The 16,726-nt window shown below is 47.9% G+C and overlaps 1 protein-coding gene across 4 annotated transcripts in view; it reads left to right on the top strand.

Annotated features, from left to right (window-relative positions):
• The window catches only part of GRAMD2A (GRAM domain containing 2A), a 33,316-nt gene that overhangs the window by 4,103 nt on the left and 12,487 nt on the right, over window positions 1-16,726 (top strand). The window contains exon 1 of one of the 4 annotated variants that reach the window (XM_049611883.1): window positions 11,402-14,689. The exons of 2 other annotated variants lie outside the window; for them this stretch is intronic. In XM_049611883.1, coding sequence (XP_049467840.1) covers window positions 14,649-14,689 — 41 coding nt within the window. In that variant the 5' untranslated portion in view covers window positions 11,402-14,648. One more of the 4 variants, XM_049611884.1, reaches the window with a different exon arrangement.

Below are 16,726 nucleotides of genomic sequence, written 5' to 3'. Positions count from 1 at the left end.
ATAAAATATATATTATATAAAATATATTATATATATAATATATATATATATTATATATAAAATATATATATAATATATATATTATATATATAAAATATATATATATATATTAGGGACACGCCCATCACCCAGCTTCAACAATTAACCAGGTTATGGGGCAACCTTATTTCATATATACCTTTCCCCTCTCTCACTCCTAGATTATTTTGAAGCAAATCTAAGATATTATTTCATCTACAACTGTTTCAGTGTGGATCTATAAAAGATAAAGCCTTTAAAAAATATAACTATAGGGGCGCACCTGGGTGGCTCAGTGAACTGAGTGACTGACTCTTCATTTTGGCTCAGGTCATGATCTCACAATTTGTGAGATTGAGCTCCGTGTCTGGTTTTGTGCTGATAGTGTGAGGCCTGCTTGGGATTTTCTCTCTCTCTCTCTCTCTCTCTCTCTGTCTCAAAATAAATAGATAAACTTAATATATATGAGATATATATATATATATATTTTTTTTTTTTTTGAGAGAGAGAGAGAGAGAGAGAGAGAGGCAGAGGGAGAGAGAGAGAATCCCAAGCAGACTTCATGCTCAGTGAGGAGCCCGATGTGGGGCTCAATCCCATGACCCTGGGATCATGACCTGAGCCAAAATCAAGAGTTGGTCGCTCAACCAACTGAGCCACCCAGATGCCCCAGAGTCTATATTTTCAACACATTTTGGTGCTGATCAAACTAAAGTTACGTTGCCTATCATTTTGAAAATCATAGGCTACATTAAAAATGTAATAAAAGTGAAATGCTGTCTTTCCAGAAACATGTCCCTTTGTTCAGACACAACAATTTTGCCCCAAACCCCAGGAATTCACAGACCCTCCCTGCAAGCCTTGCCTGGAATCCAGGATCCATTAGACTGTCACTGGGGCCCATAATGATGGAAGAAGACTTGGGAGGACTAGAAATAACCATTTTGCCCCATATGAATGTAGCAAGTAGGGACAGCTAATGGGTCTTGTAATATGAGACCCAGGAGAAGAGAGGTTAGGAGTGGTCATGGCATAGTCTGTGCCCTGGTCACACCTACAGTGGAGATCTAGTTTTACCAAACTAAGATGACAAAGGTCTGTTCCTTGGTGAAGGATCACTTGTTAGAATGAGGACCATTTGGGTGTTGAAAAGAACTTTCCAGCAGAACTTTCTGCATGACACGCCTGATGGATGATATTCACATGTAGGTACACATTTTTAAATTCCTTGTGCCTGATTGCAACTTTACCTTTTTTTTTTTATTTTTTTTTTAACATTTATTTATTTTTGAGACAGAGAGAGACAGAGCATGAACGGGGGAGGGGCAGAGAGAGAGGGAGACACAGAATCCAAAGCAGGCTCCAGGCTGTGAGCCATCAGCCCAGAGCCTGACGCGGGGCTCGAACCCACGGACTGCGAGATCGCGACCTGAGCTGAAGTCGGATGCTCAACCGACTGAGCCACCCAGGCGCCCCACCTTTTTTTTTTACTCACTGGACTATTTATTTCCTTATACCCAGTTTCTTGATATGGGTAACACTGAATAGTTTTCTTTTTTCTTTTAAGTCATTCCCAGATATGTAGTCACTGTGATAGAATGATAGGAAGGGGCTGAGCCAAAGACCTGGATTCAAATCCTTTCTCCACTGCTGAATTACTACTGGTTCTGAGCCTCCCTGTCTTCATCCATAAAACAGAGTCATATCTGGCCCACTTCAAATGTTCTCAGGCTGTGTAATGGCCTAAGACACAGTAGGTTCTCACCAAAAATTAGTTTCTCTGCAATGCTTCCAGCTTTGAGAATCTGAGACCACACCTCTGATGATCCAGTCCCAGCTTTGAGAAATCTTGGTCTGTTTTCCTTTAAAAAAATTTTTTTTTAAACATTTATTTATTTTTGAGACAGAGAGAGACAGAGCATGAACAGGGGAGGGTCAGAGAAAGAGGGAGACACAGAATCTGAAACAGGCTCCAGGCTCTGAGCTGTCAGCACAGAGCCCGACGTGGGGCTCGAACCCACAGATCGCGAGATCATGACCTGAGCCAAAGTCGGACGCTTAACCGACTGAGCCACCCAGGTGCCCCTCTGTTTTCCTTTTAAAGGTGCAAACTTTATTCTTCTGAAATGAACTTTATACTTGGTGATAATTGTAGATTCACATGGTCTCATGTACCTTTCACCAATTTCTTCCAGTGGTAACTTCCTGCATAACAAGAGCACCATAACACAACCAGAAAATTGACATTGACAGAACCCATTGGCCTTATTCAGATTTCACCAGTTTTACATGCACTCGTGCGTGTGTGTGCGTTTAGTTTTGTGCAGTTTTATCACATGTGGGGATTTGGCAAAGTTCATTTTTAACATTTATTTATTTTTGAGAGAGACCGAGATAGTGTGAGCGGGGGAGGGGCAGAGAGAGAGGAAGACACAGAGTCTGAAGCAGGCTCCAGGATTGAGCTGTCAGCACAGGGCCTGACGTGGAACTTGAACCCATGAGCTGTGAGATCGTGACCTGAGCTGAAGTTGGACACTCAACCAACTGAGCCACCCAGGTGATCCTAATAAGTAAGTTTTTTAAAGTATATTTATTTTGAGAGAGAGGGGGAGGGGGGAGGGGCAGAGAGAGAGGGAAAGAGAGAATCCCAAGCAGGTTCCATGCTGTCAGCGCAGAGCCCAACAGGGGGCTCAGTCTCACAAACTGAGATCATGACCTGAGTCAAAATTAAGAGACAGACATTTAACTGACTGAGCCTCCCAGGCACCCCAATAAATAAGTTTTAATAAATAACTGGATAAATATCATTTTTAAGGGGTGCCTGGGTAGCTCAGTCAGTTAAGTGTCTGACTCTTGGTTTTGGCTCAGGCCATGCCCTCGTGGTTGGTGGGTTCAAGCAACAAGTCAGGCTCCAAGGTGACGGCACCGAGCCTGCCTGGGACTCTCTCTCTCTCCCTCTCTCTCTCCGCTCCTCCTTCCACTGGTGCGCTTGCACTTTCTCTCTCAAAATAAATAAATAAACTTAAAAAAAAAAAACATTTTAATTGTCACATAGCCTTCCATTCCATGAATAAACCACAATTTCTTCATGCCCTATTGTTTTTTTCCTCTAACTACACTTCATTGAACATTCTTATACATTTAAATTTGTGTCCAGTTATTTCCTAAGAGTAAATTGTTAGAGGTGGAGTTTATGGGTCTGACGGGTATCTACTTATAAATGTATGTACCTTTTCTTTTATTGGTGTAGAAAATATTTGGATGTTTAATCTTGGAATTTATTTTTGTGAATTGTGTAAGATAGCCAATTGCCCCAATACCATTTATTGGACAATCCATTCTTACTTACTTGAAATACCTTCTTTATCATGTAGTAAATCCTTAGATACCCATAGATCATGTTCTGGACTCCCTGGTAGGACTCTCTGTTGGGATCTGTTAATCTTTCCTAAGCCAGTAAAAGCATGGTATTTTGATTGCTCTAGCTTTGTAGTTTCTTCTGACATCTGGTAAGGCAAGCCCTTGCATTAAATTTGAGATAAATTAGCTTCTTTAAAACTTTGAATCTTCCCACTCAAGAACATTTATTCGAGTCTTCTTTTTTTTTTTTTTTTCTTTGTGCAAGTCTTCTTTTACGTCATTCAAAAAAAGTGTTTGTTGTTTTCTTCTCCTGGACTTTCTACATTTTAAAAGTTATTTTGGGGGCACCTGGGTGGCTTAGTCAGTTAAGCATCAGACTTCAGCTCAGGTCATGATCTTGTGGTCAGTGGGTTCGAGCCCCACTTCGGGCTCTATGCTGACAGCTCAGAGCCTGAAGCTTTGGATTCTGTGTCCCCCTCTTTCCTCTCTGCCATTCCCCTGTTCATGCTCTGTCTCTGTCTCAAAAATAAATAAAGATTAAAAAATAAATAAAAGTTTATTCTTGGGTTTTTTTTTTTAATGTTTATTTTTGAGAGACAGAGAGAGACAGCATGAGCGGGAGAGGGCAGAGAGAGAGAGTGGGAGACCCAGAATCGGAAGCAGGCTCCAGGCTCAGAGCTGTCAGCACAGAGCCCAATGAGGGGCTTGAACTCACGAACCATAAGATCATAACCTGAGCCGAAGTCGGACGCTCAACCGACTGAGCCACCCAGGCGCCCCTTGGGTTTTTTTGTTGTTGTTGTTACATTTATTTATTTTTGAGAAACAGTGAGACAAAGCATGAGCGGGGGAGGGGCAGAGAGAGAAGAAGACACAGGATCTGAAGCAGGCTCCAGGCTCTGAGCAAGCGGTCAGCACAGAGCCTGATGCAGGGCTCGAACCCACGAACTGGGAGATCATGACCTGAGCCAAAGTTGGACAGTCAACCGACTGAGCCACCCAGGTGCCCCTATTCTTGGGTATTTTATTATATCTATCTATCTATCTATCTATCTAGTAGGTCTACAGAGAAATGATTGACTTTTATGTTCATCCTGTAATAATGGATAGAATAATAAACTCCATAAGAGTTCAGTATGTGTCTATTCCCACCACAGCTCTGCCTGGTCCAGCCCCCAAGTATAAGAATATCTGGGCCACTTTCTTATGTTTTTTTTTTTTTTTTTTTTTCAGTTGATTACATGTCCTCAAGACAGTTTATCTTACCATCTTTCAAATAAAAATTCTCTCTTTTTGAGGGGGGGCGACTGGCTGGCCAAGTGGGTGGAGCATGAAAGTCTTGATTTCCAGATGGTGAGTTCAGCCCCACGTTGGGCGGAGGGAGAGTTTATTTAAAAAATAAAAAAAAATTAAATAAAAATTAAATTCTTTTTAGTGTCCAAACCTTTTCTTATGTTTTCTTGCCTTTGTGCAATGGCTAGGACCTCCAGAACACTGTTGAATAATAGGGGCGAGAGCAGGCATTCCTAGGGGGTTTCCACCAGTTAGACAATCTGAAGTTCTCCCTAGAGGAAGAGGTCCCAGGACCCAGCAAGCTCCTTAAGACTAGGTCATCGCTCAGGAATCCCACTTAGCGGCAGCACAGCCGAGTTGTTCAGAGCCGGCAGCGGGGCACCAGCCAGACCCCGCTTCGGAGCGTCCCAAATCCAGGCCAGCGGCCGAGTTTCGTCGCGGTCACCGACCCAAGAGGGGGATCTCGGGTGGGCCGCTGGATCCTTTGACAGGGAGGCCAGGAGGTGCCCGCGCAGCGGCTGCACTCCCGGCAGCGCCCCCCGGTCGGTGTAAGCGTTTGCTCTTACGCCCAAGGGCCCATCAGCTCCCTCAAAAGTTGGGTCTGGCCGGCAGGCGGGATCTCTGGCGCCAGGCCGCCGCCGTGGGGAGCTGGCGCGAAGTGCGGGGCTGGAATTCTGGGTGTGGCTGCCCTCCCGCGGCGCCGGGTGACCCTGGGCCTCTCAGCTCTTGCTGAGGCAGGCGCCGTAATGGACCAGTGGTTCTCGCCTGGGGTGGAGCAGCAGCAGGTGAGGGTGCTGGGGAGGGGTGGACCCGGGAGGAAGGTTGCGGGCCTTGGCAGCCCCCCTCCCCCCAGGGCACCAGGATGGGGGATGTGCAATCCCTTCTCCTCCCCTCCTCCAGCGTCTCTGCCGTCTTTCACTGGTGGGAAGGCGGGATCTGACCTGTGCGGAACAACATCCTCACTTGTAGTCACAGGCCTGTCCTCACGCTACATCCCTAGGATGCAGTCACCACCCTGGGAGGGAGGGAGGAAGGAGGAGCAGGCCTTTAGCACCCGAGTCTGGATTCATACCCCCCTACCCCGCCAAGATTGTCCCTGGCTGGAGTTACCTATCTTGTCCTCGGCTGCTGAAGTGACTGCCTTCACTCTTCCTCCTCCTTGCCTCTCAGCAAACTTCACAGATTCCCATTCCTCCTTTTGAAGCAACACTCCTGCGGCCTCCACTGACAGCCTCCATCCCTGGCTTTCTTTCTACCTCTTGGCTCACTCTCTCCTAGTCTCCTCCTCCCGGGGACACTCTCTTCCACACAGTCTTTAAGTGTTGTGCTTCTTCAGATCCCAGATTTATCTCCTCCCTCTCCCCCTCCTTGAGATGCAATTCCCATGCCATAAAATTCATGCTTTTAAAGTGTACAATTCAGTGGCTTTTAATGTGTTCACCAAGTTGTGCAGCCATCACCACTGTCTAATTCCAGAACAGTCTCATCACCCCAAAAAGAAACCCTGTGCACATTAGTCACTTCCCATTTCCCCTTCCCCCGGCACCTTGGCAACCACTAATCTACTTTCTGTTTCTATGGATTTGTCAGTTCTCGACATTTCCCGTACATGGACTCATAACAGTACGTGGACTTTTGTAACCGGCTTCTTTCACTTAGCAGAATGTTTTCAAGGTTCATTCAGATTGCAGCTTGTATCGATACTTCACTCCTTTTTATGGCTCCATAATATTCCATTGTGTGGCTCTGCCACAGTTTATCTGTTCATCAGTTGATGGGTATTTGGGTTGTTTCTATCTTTTGGCTAATTATCATAATGCTATGAGCATTCTTGTAGGAGATTTTGTGTGGACATGTTTTCAGTTCTCTCAGGGTGTATACCTGGGAGTGCTATAGTAACTCTGTGGTTAACCATTTGAGGAACCACCAAACTGTTTTCCAAAGCCGCTGTTCCATTTCACATTCCCACCAGCAACATATGAGGGTTCCGATTTCTCCACATCCTCACCAACATCTAATATCGACTATGATCTCCTAGTGTGTGTGAGGTGGTATCTAATTGTGGTCTTGATTTTGCATTTCCCTGATGGCTAAGGATGTTGAGCATCTTTTCGTGTACTTTTTCGTCATTTGACATCACCTTTGGAAAAATGTTTATTCAAATATTTGCCCATTTTTAGTTGGGTTATTTGTCTTTATTGTTCAGTTTTAAGAGTTCTTTTTTAAAAAATTTATTTTAATTGTGGTCAAGAAAAGCACATAAGATTTACCATCTTAACCGTTTGTAAATGCATTTGTGCAGTTCAGTAGGTGTTACGCATATTCATATTGTTGTGCAACCAGTCTCCAGAACTTTTTCATCTTGCAAAACTGAGATACCCATTAAATACCTCTCCATCTTCCCCTCTCTCCAGCCCCTGGCAACCACCATTCCGCTTCCTGTTTCTTTGATTTCGATACTCTAGATACTTCATATAAGTGGAATCATATAGTTTTGTCTTTGGTAACTGGCTTATGTCACTTAGTATAATATTTTCAAGATTGTAGGAGTTATTTAATTTTCTGGATATTAGTCACTTATCAGATACATGACCTGCAAATGTTTTCTCCTATTCTGTGGGTTGTCTTCACTTTCTTGGTATCATTAGCTGCACAAAATTTTGCAGTTTTGGTGAGGCTCAATTTATCTTTTCTTCTGTCTTCTGCTTTCTGTGTTATATCTTAGGAAAAGGTTGCCTAATCAAAGAACACAAAGATTTACACTTGTTTTCTTTTTTTTTTTTTAAATGTTTTAATTTATTTTTGAGAGAGAAACACAGAGTGCAAGTGGGGGAGGGGCAGAGAGAGAGGGAGACATTAAAAGTCTGTGTTAGCTCTAACATTTTTGAGCTTATTTTTATATATGCTGTGCAATAGGGGTCCATGTTAATTCTTTTGCATGTGAATATCCAGTTGTCCCAGCACCGTTTGTTGAAGAGACTAATTTTTCTCCTATTGACTTGGTTTTGGCACCCTTGTTGATTCTCTTCTTTGTGTATCCACTTTCCCTGGGGGATCTTGTATTCATTCATGGGCCGATAACTCAGGAATTTATCCCTTTAGTCTTGACCTTTCTCCTGAGCTCCTTACTCACGTATAGCTTGACATCTTCACTTAAATGTTTCTCACACATCTTCAAGACTGAACTCATGATTGTTTCCTTCAAATATGCTCTTTTTACAATATGTTTTTCCCTGTTTCATCTTAGCAAGGCAGAGTAGTATTCTACTTGCTTAAGCCAGAAATCTACAGTAATATTTGGCACTTTTTCCCTTATACCCCATATCCAATGGATCACCAAGTCAGGTTGATTTTTATTCGGAAATATATATCCTGAATCCATCCCTGGCCCTCCATCACCACTGCCACGAAGTCTGAGACATCATCTCTCTGCTGGAATACAGTCTGCTAGCTGATTTGTCTCCACGGAAAATTTTCAACATATACAAAAGAGGAGAGATTGCAGGGTGGGTACCCATGTATCCATCACCCAGCTACAATACCCATCAACAGAAGATTGCCCCTCTTTCATCAATATTCACCTCTACTCCCCCTTTCCCACCTCCTTTGGGTTACTTTGAAGCAAATCTGTGTGTCAGAGTGACTTTTTTTTTTAATTTAAGTAATCTCTGCACCCTACGTGGGGCTCAGACTCACCACCCTGAGATCAACAGTCACGTGTTCTTCTGACTTATCCAGCCAGGTGCCCCTCAGAGTGATTGTTTAAGATACAAAGTTGATTGTGTATTTCCCCATTTAAATCCCTTTATTGATTCCCTGTTGCTTTTAAGAAAATAATAGAAACCCTCACTGGGGTCCACAGGACCCTGCATGATCTAGCCCTGCCACCCTCTCCAGCTTCATTGCTCATCACTTCAGTACTTCCACCCTCCAGACACAAAGGCTCTGTTTATGTTCCTCATACATGTTACACACCTCTGGCCTCAGGGCCTTTGCACATCCATCATAAACCCTCTACAATGACCCCTCTGTCACTCTCTCATTTTGGCTATCAGCTCAAAATGCTACTGCTTCTTAGGGAAGTCTTCCCTGTTTTCCACAATTGAGTCTGGACTCCCTGATAGAGGTCCTCTTAGGACGCTGTGCCCTCCTTTTATAGCATATATTACACAGTTATAATTATGTATTGATTTATGTAAATATTTGCTTCATGTCTGCCTCTCCCACCAGGCATTTTGGGGATAGTAGCTTGCCTTATCCCTCTTAGTATACACAGCACTTACACAGAACTGAGCGAATAGCAGACATTTAATTGATGTTTGTAGGAGTGAGGCGGAGAGGCTGGTGGCCTTTGAGGACTGTTATCCTGCCAGCCTCTCCTAGGATAGGGGTTCTTCTGATCACAGAAGGGTCAGTGGCCATTTGCAGTTCACCCAGTTCCTGGCTCTGCTTTGTTTTTCCCTCAGACAACATTTGCTTGCCTTCCTGGGGTGAGGCTTTATCGCCCCTTTGTAGAGAGTAACTAGGTCCAGAGATAGAGTGTGTCTTCTCCAAGGCCCCTCAACAGTGAGAGGTACTTCTAGGCCTGCCTCTCTGTCTTCCTGCCCCCAAACCCAGGCTCTTTCAGGACCCTAAGTCTCCTTCAAACCTGCCTGTGTCCTGAGAAGAGCCTGGAGGATGCACAAAGCCAGAGGGATTCTGAGGTGGCTGTGAGGATGGTTGGAATGGGGTGCGTTGGATGGCATCCATGGATGGACAGAGCAGACTTGTCCCAAGGATAGCCACGCCCCCTGGCAGCCTTGAGTGGGGGCGTCTGAGCAGCTGAGGCTGCCTGTGGGCCCTCCCACAGCAAGCCCGGCGGAGGGTGGCCACCAGGAGCACAGGGGTGCTCTGTTTCTTAATGAATGCAAGTCTGTTTTTAGACCTGAATGACCAGCTTCTTGTCTGGAAATGTCCAGGCCCTAACTGGCTGGCCCAGAAAAAGTGGTCTGTGACCAGGTCCAGGGATGCCAGCTCAAACAGATGCTGCTGTAGCAGTGGGCACTATGGGATGAGGCCAGATACAGGCAGATTACTCTCTGCAGAACCAGCTGCTTGCTCCATGGTGGCCTGGGTTTCATGAGAAATCCTGGACATCCCCAGGAGCAAAGCTTCCGTGTTTTAGCTGTTTGTCCCGTATGTCTCCCTGGTGACTGTTCTTACTCTGTAGGCCTTTGAGCTCTGGCCAGGAAGGGGGCAGCAACTCCTGGCCTCAAAGCCTTGGTGGAAGGAGGGTGGGGGAGGGATGCTGAACAGGGTTGGGCCTGAGTTGTGAGAGAGCCTCCAGCACTGCCCCCCAACCCCCTCTCCCCAGCCCCCCCCCCCCCGGGTGGGAGCAGTTATTGGGTGTGGCACAGGTGCAAAGAGGGCCCTGCCCATGGAGGCTCTCTGGCTGAAGTCCCAAGGAAAAGATTCAGTCATGCAGAACATGTGTGGAGCTTCAGGGTGCAGTTTGGGGCCTGGCAGCGCACCGTCTCTGCAGCTACACCTCTCGACATCCTTCAAGGGACATGACGGGATGCAGAGCTCTTAGTGGGGCTGGCAGGGGGTTGGAGGCTCAGTGGACAAGGCTGTGAGGACCGGTCCCCTCCTTGGGGCTAGGCCGTGACCTCTCAGATCCCCACAGCAGCCCTGAAGATTTTCAGGTCAACAAGGGGATTTTCCCCATTTTATAAGGGAGCAGACCCAGAGGAAGGGGACTGGAGGCCACCTAGGAGGTCAAGGGCAGCCAGAAGCAAACTCAAGTGACTTGCTCTCACTCCAGCTCTTGTGTTTATGTTCCAAGGTCCCAGTGTGGCTGAACAAACTACACAAAGGAGCTTTTCAGCAGGGAGTGTTTGTTTATTCAGTACACAGATATTGAGCACTTACTGTATGCCTGAAGCTGTGTGTGGCCCCAGGGTGAGAGATGAATAAGAAAGATAGTCTAGTGGGGAGACAACCACATAAACAGGCGATACAACAGTGAAGATATCTGAGCAGACGGTGAGTAGAGACAAGGTGGGAGGGGTCTGCTCTCCCAGCCTACCAGCTGGCTAGGCTTCAGGGAAGTGTTGGGGGATGAGAGAGAGAGGGTCTCCATCTTGGGCAGGAGCAGGTTAGCTAAGCAGGACCCAGGCAGAGCTGGGAGGGCAGCTCATTAGCACTCCTCCTGAATGCCCAAGAGGAGTCAGCCTGAGCACTTTGATCCTGAATTCCATCCCTGTAAGGACCTGGGCCTTTCTAGTGTGCTGGGAGAGCCCACACCATGGGGGAGAGTTCTAGGAGCAGGGGAGAGTGGGATTGGAGCCCTTTAACAATTTAACCTCTAATTAGGGCTTGGCTAACTAGCTCTGGGCTCCACAGAGAGACCTGGGCAGTGGGCAGCATCTTGGCTGCCAAGAGTGGGAGATAGAGCCAGCCTTGCTCTCGGCCCTCCCAGCTCCCACTGGGTGGAGGGCCCAGAGGGTTCTGAGATCCCTGTAGGTAGGAGTTCTTGTAGGCACCAGAGCTCAAAGGGGTCCTTGTTCAGGCTGGATGCAGCCACCCCCAGAGGGCTATGCTAGCTCATATCTCCTCCTGAACAACTAGCTCTCCCAGTTTGTTTGGTTCTTTGAGCAGAGAAGATAAAGGCTTGGAGAGGGGTGGGAGGATGGGAAGGGTTCTGGTCTAGGGAATCCTACTTCTCAGAGGGGCCCCTGCATGGCCATCTCAGCCCAAGAGACCCCCTTCAGTCTCCCCTTTTCCCTGTCTACTGGAGAAGCTTCAGGAGAGGCAGTGCTGGGGCACTGGCTGCAGAAGTGAAAATTAATGGGCTGAAAGGGGGGCAGACCTTCTTTGCTCTCTCCCAGCCCATGCACCCCTGCTGGTCTCTGCTCTCTGCTCCCTCTTCCCTTGTTCTAGACCCAGCTCCAGGGGCACCCGGAGGTTCTGCTCCAGGGTCCCTGCAGTATACCTCCCTCCTGCCTGTTTACTGCCTCTGGCTGCACACCTCCCATCTCTTATGTCCCCATTGGGATCCATTAGAAATGGAATCGTATGGGCCAAAGTTCATCTTTTCCTCCAAAGAGGCTGCTGGTCAGCTTACAGATGGCTTTGTGTGGGTCTAGAGCACACCATGGTTCTGCTGGTGGCAGCCAGGGTCATTTGGTACAGACTGTGGCATCTTGGGAAGCAGGATGCCTGGCCCTCCACATCCCCTTTCATTTCAAAGCTGCCACAGTGAGTAAAAGGGAACTAAGCACATTGCTGACCCAGGTGTTCTCAGACCTGCCCGTGGGAGGCAGGGTTTGTGCCTGCGCTGGGTGCCCGTCCCTCCTGAGTCCTTGGCCAGGGCTGCTGAGTGGGACAGCTGGATTGGGACTCAGTGTGTGGCCCCCAATTCACTGAATGCCACCCCCTTTCACAGGATTCTTTCCCCATTTCTTGTCAGCAGAGACAGCAAAGCAGTGGTCCTACATAAGGAATATTTGCTTAGAAAATAAAGTGAGAGGCAGCTTCTGTGTAAAAATAACAGAATTATTTTTTGCAAAAGATTATCTTTTATCTTCATTTTATTTATTTTTAAAATTTATTTATTTGTTTTGAGTGAGAGAGAGAGAGAGGGCATGAACTCGGGAGCAACAGAGAGAGAGGGAGAGACAGAATCCCAAGCAGGCTCCTCACCATCAGCGTAGAGTCTGATGCAGGGCTCAAACTCATGAACCACAAGATCGTGACCTGAGCCGAAATCAAGAGTTGGATGCTCGACCAACTGAGCCACCTATGTGCCCCAAGTTTTATTTATTTTTTAAAAATAATTTTTTCAACATTTATTTATTTTTGAGAGAGAGAAAGAGAGAGAGAGAAAGAATGTGAGTGGGGGAGGGGCAGAGAGAGGGAGACAGAGGATATGAAGCAGGCTCCACACTGTGAGAGCAGAGCCTGACTCCGGGCTCAAACTCACAAACCCACCGTGAGATCATGACCTGAACCGAAATCAAGAGTCGTCGGCTGCTTAACCGACTGAGCCATCCAGACGCCCTATCTTCAAGTTTTGGAGTACTGATGATAAGCCTGACTCTATTGACATTATTCCAGTTTCCTTTCGGCAGAGCTCTTTTCAACTGGTTTCTGGGCTGTGTGTCAGGACTGTGGCCCTGGGAGGACGTAGGGAGGCTTTCGGGAAGGACACAGAGCCAGCCTCTGCCGCACGGAAAGCTGCTCTTACTTCCTTGGCACGAGCTAGTAAATGTGCTCTGTGACCTTAACAGATGAAGGAAATCTCTATTAACAATGTGATTCCTGTCTTGCCAAGGGTGTTCCTGGAACTTTAGAGGGGCAGGGTGAAGGCATAAGAGGGTCAGGGCCCTAGATCCAGAGCCCAGGCAAGAGGATTGGCCCTGAATTCCAGGAGCCATGCTTCCCCTCTGAGCCACAAAAAAAGGAGAGAAGTGGGGGCAGGATTCATGCACAGCAGTTTCTTAACACTGGCTGCATGTTTAAAATCACCTGAGGGGCGCCTGAGTGGCTCATACAGTTAAGTGTCCAACTTCAGCTTAGCTCATGATCTCACAGTTTGTGGGTTCAATCCCCACATCAGGCTCTGTGCTGAGCCTGGAGCCTACTTCAGATTCTGTGTCTCCCTCTCTCTCTGCCCCTCCCCCACTCATGCTGTCTCCTCTCTCTCTCTCTCTCTCTCAAAAATAAACAAACATTAAAAAAATTTTTTTTAATAAAATCACCTGAGATTCTTTAAAAGCCTGAAACTGAACATATGCCTAACTTATGACCCAGCAATTGAAATCCTAAGTGTTTGCCCATAGAAATGAATACTTGTGTCCACACTACAAGTGCTGGAATGTTCCTGGCCACACTTTCATAACAGGCAAAAACTGGAAATTTCCCAGAGGCCCATCTATAGTAAAATTAACAAATAAGTTGTAGTATGTCCGTGTAATGGAATTCTAAACATTGGTGAAAATGCACAATAGCTACACACAACACTGTGGACGAATCCCACAGATGCATTGCTGAGTAAAAGGAGCCACATAAAAGGGTATGTATGGTATGATTCCGTTCATAGAAAGTCCACAAAGAAGAGGCAGAGGCAACCTGTGCTGTGGAAACCAGGGTGATGGTTATTCTTGTGGGTTGTGGGTTGTGGGTGGCAGGTTGGGGGTGGTGGTGAGACTGAAAGAGGCAGGAGGGGCTTCTGGGGGCTGGTTTCCAAGTGTGTTCTGTTTGTGAAATGCATTGAATTGTACATTTATTTTATGTACTCTTTTTTTTTTTAAGTTTATTTAGTGTGTGTGTGTGTGTGTGTGTGTGTGTGTGTGTGTGTGAGAGAGAGAGAGAGAGAGAGAGAGAGAGAGAGAGACAGAGTGTGCAAGCAGGGGAGGAACAGAGAGAGAATCCCAAGCAGGCTCTGAGCTGTCAGCCCAGAGCCTGACATCGGGCTCAATCTCACAAACTGTGAGATCATGACCGGAGCCGAAATCAAGAGTCAGACATTTAGCCACCCAGGCATCTCTCCTACATATACTTTTCTATGTGTAAACTATACTTCAATAAGAAGTTGAAAATATATAGCTACCTACATGCTACTCCCAGAGACTCTGATTTAATTGGTCTGAGACAGGGCTCAGGCATCATTTTTTTGTTTGTTTTCTTAAAAAGCTCTACATGTTGGGGCGCCTGGGTGGCTCAGTCGGTTAAACGTCCGACTTCAGCTCAGGTCATGATCTCGCGGTCTGTGAGTTCGAGCCCCGCGTCGGGCTCTGTGCTGACAGCTCAGAGCCTGGAGCCTGTTTCAGATTCTGTGTCTCCCTCTCTCTCTGACCCTCCCCCATTCATGCTCTGTCTCTCTCTGTCTCAAAAATAAATAAACATTTAAAAAAAAAAAAAAAAGCTCTACATGTGATGCTAATGTGTACTCAACAGGCTGCACATTAGACTTGACCGGATGGTCTCTCTTCTCCATGACGAAGGCGGTGAGCTGTGTGCTAAGCAAGAGGTCAAGGTAGAGATGGGCCATCTTTGTGGTCTGTGGGTTTGTGTTTTCAGGAACGTGTTGCTAAGGTGTGTTTTTTGTTTGGAGGAGCTCTCTTCTTGGAGGTTACGGGGCCCGGCGTCCTGGCCAGCTGCTGAAGGGGTGGAGCTGTTGCTGGGCCCGGCCTTGAGAAGGGCTGGCAGGTCCCACGTGATGCTCTAGTATCTCAAATGTCCATGAGAAGTCAACGTGGTAGACTCCCCCAAGTTGTCCCGGGGGACCCGCCTGTGACCTTGCAGACCCAGCCTGGCTTTCTGCTTCAGCATGGCCTGGGTGCTGCTCCTGCCAGGCTTGGAGGAGCCTGAAAGGAGGTTTCCCCTGGGGCTAGGGAGGCTTGAGTGTGGGCACAGGACAGTCCAGGAGCATGCCAGTCCAGTGAACACAGCAGTGGAAGCCTGAGGGGTCCAGCTTGTGCTTTCCCCAAATACCACATTGCATCCCTTCTGAGCCACTTTATCCTTTTTCTTTTGTCTCTCCCTCCCACCCGAGCTCCCCCTTTGATCAGTCAGCCAGCATGGACTGAGTGCCTGGTAGTGCTGGGTCAGTGCTGACTGCCTGCTTCACGGGCAAGGCTCCTGGAAGGGACCGGTCTGCAGGTGACCCCCATTGCTCCATTCTATGTGCCTTTCCCTTCTACTGCCTTGATTTATCCCTCCCCTCTTCCCTCTTGGAGTGTCACCATCTCTCTTTCTCTGTCTGCTTCCCTCACAGTAGCAAACACTGGGTGCCTGCTGTGTGCTGGGGATACAGAGATGTATAAGACACACCCCTGGTGGAGCTCAGAGGCCACTGGGGGCAGCTGGATGTGTAAACAGACAAGGACAGTCTGGTGTGGTAAGTGCTGGGACAGCACAGCAGGACAGAGGGGACAGGGGACCACAGAGGAGGACTGACCAGCTCTGCAGGGGGGAGACCAGGGAGGGCTTCACAGAGGAGGTGACATTTGAACTGGGACTTGAAAGATAAGTGGAATTCTCCAGGTAGACAAGCATGGGAAGGAATTGCAGGTAGGGAGGATGTGCAGGTGCGGAGGGCTGCGGCAACAAGGAAGCTGGGCTCAGGTGAGCCTCAGGAGTGAGGCTGGGAAGGGAAGCAGGAAGCTCAGGAAGGCCAGCTGAGGAGGCATGAGGGAGGTAAGGTCAGCAGCAGAGTGGCAGGATCAGTTCTGGGCCCCAGGTGGCTCTGCTGGTGGTGCAGATGTGGGGGAGGGCCAGGCATGGTGAGGAGGCTGCTGCCAACATTAGGGAAAGGATGATGGTGATCAGGGCTGGCAGGTGCAGCAGGAATGGAGTAGGTGGTGTCCTGGTGTCATAGGTTCAGCTGGGGGAAGGCTCTTGGGCCTTTGGGGATTGAGTGCTGTGGGGGGTGGGGAGGAGAAGGAGGTGAGGCTTCTGCCTTGGGTAACCATGGAGGAAGGAGCCTTTCAGGGATATTGGGTGCTCAGAAGGAAGCAGATTTGGGGGGATGACACTGAGCTCACCTTGATGGATACATCCAGATGGCTGAAGCTCAGGAGGAGAGGAGGTGTCAAGGTTAGAGATTTAGAGATTTCGATTTGGGAGTATCTGCCTGGTGGGTGTATTCTGAGCCTGGAGGAAGCTTCCAGAGCAGAGTGTACACATGTCAGGTGTCCCGTGAGGCCTGGTCCATGGGTTCTGCAGGAGGCAGCTCGACTCTTGGACCTCTGGGTTCCCTCCTTATTGTCTCTCTCTCCCTCTCCTACCCTCTCTGTGTTCCCCCCCACACCTTTCTTGACTGGCCTGGCTCCTCTGCTGACACCCCCAGTGCTAGCTCCCCCCCCACCCCCCACTGCTCTTTCAGCAGCCCCGAGTGGCAGGCTGCACCCTGGACTCCTGGTGTGATAAGCTCAGTGAGTATTTGGAGAGGGAATGAAGGAAGGCTTGCAGGTAGGGCAAGCAGCTGTTGTGTCCTCTGGAGAGGCATCCTGCCCCGGGATCGGGCTCAGCAGGGCGAAAGGGACTCATCTGAGAGTTCCCCAACCTTTTC

This window comes from Panthera uncia (genome assembly GCF_023721935.1).
Source record: "Panthera uncia isolate 11264 chromosome B3 unlocalized genomic scaffold, Puncia_PCG_1.0 HiC_scaffold_1, whole genome shotgun sequence".
NCBI classification, from domain to species: Eukaryota; Metazoa; Chordata; class Mammalia; order Carnivora; family Felidae; genus Panthera; species Panthera uncia.
Note: the sequence above shows the minus strand (reverse complement) of the source record. Positions and strands in the feature narration are given on the sequence as shown.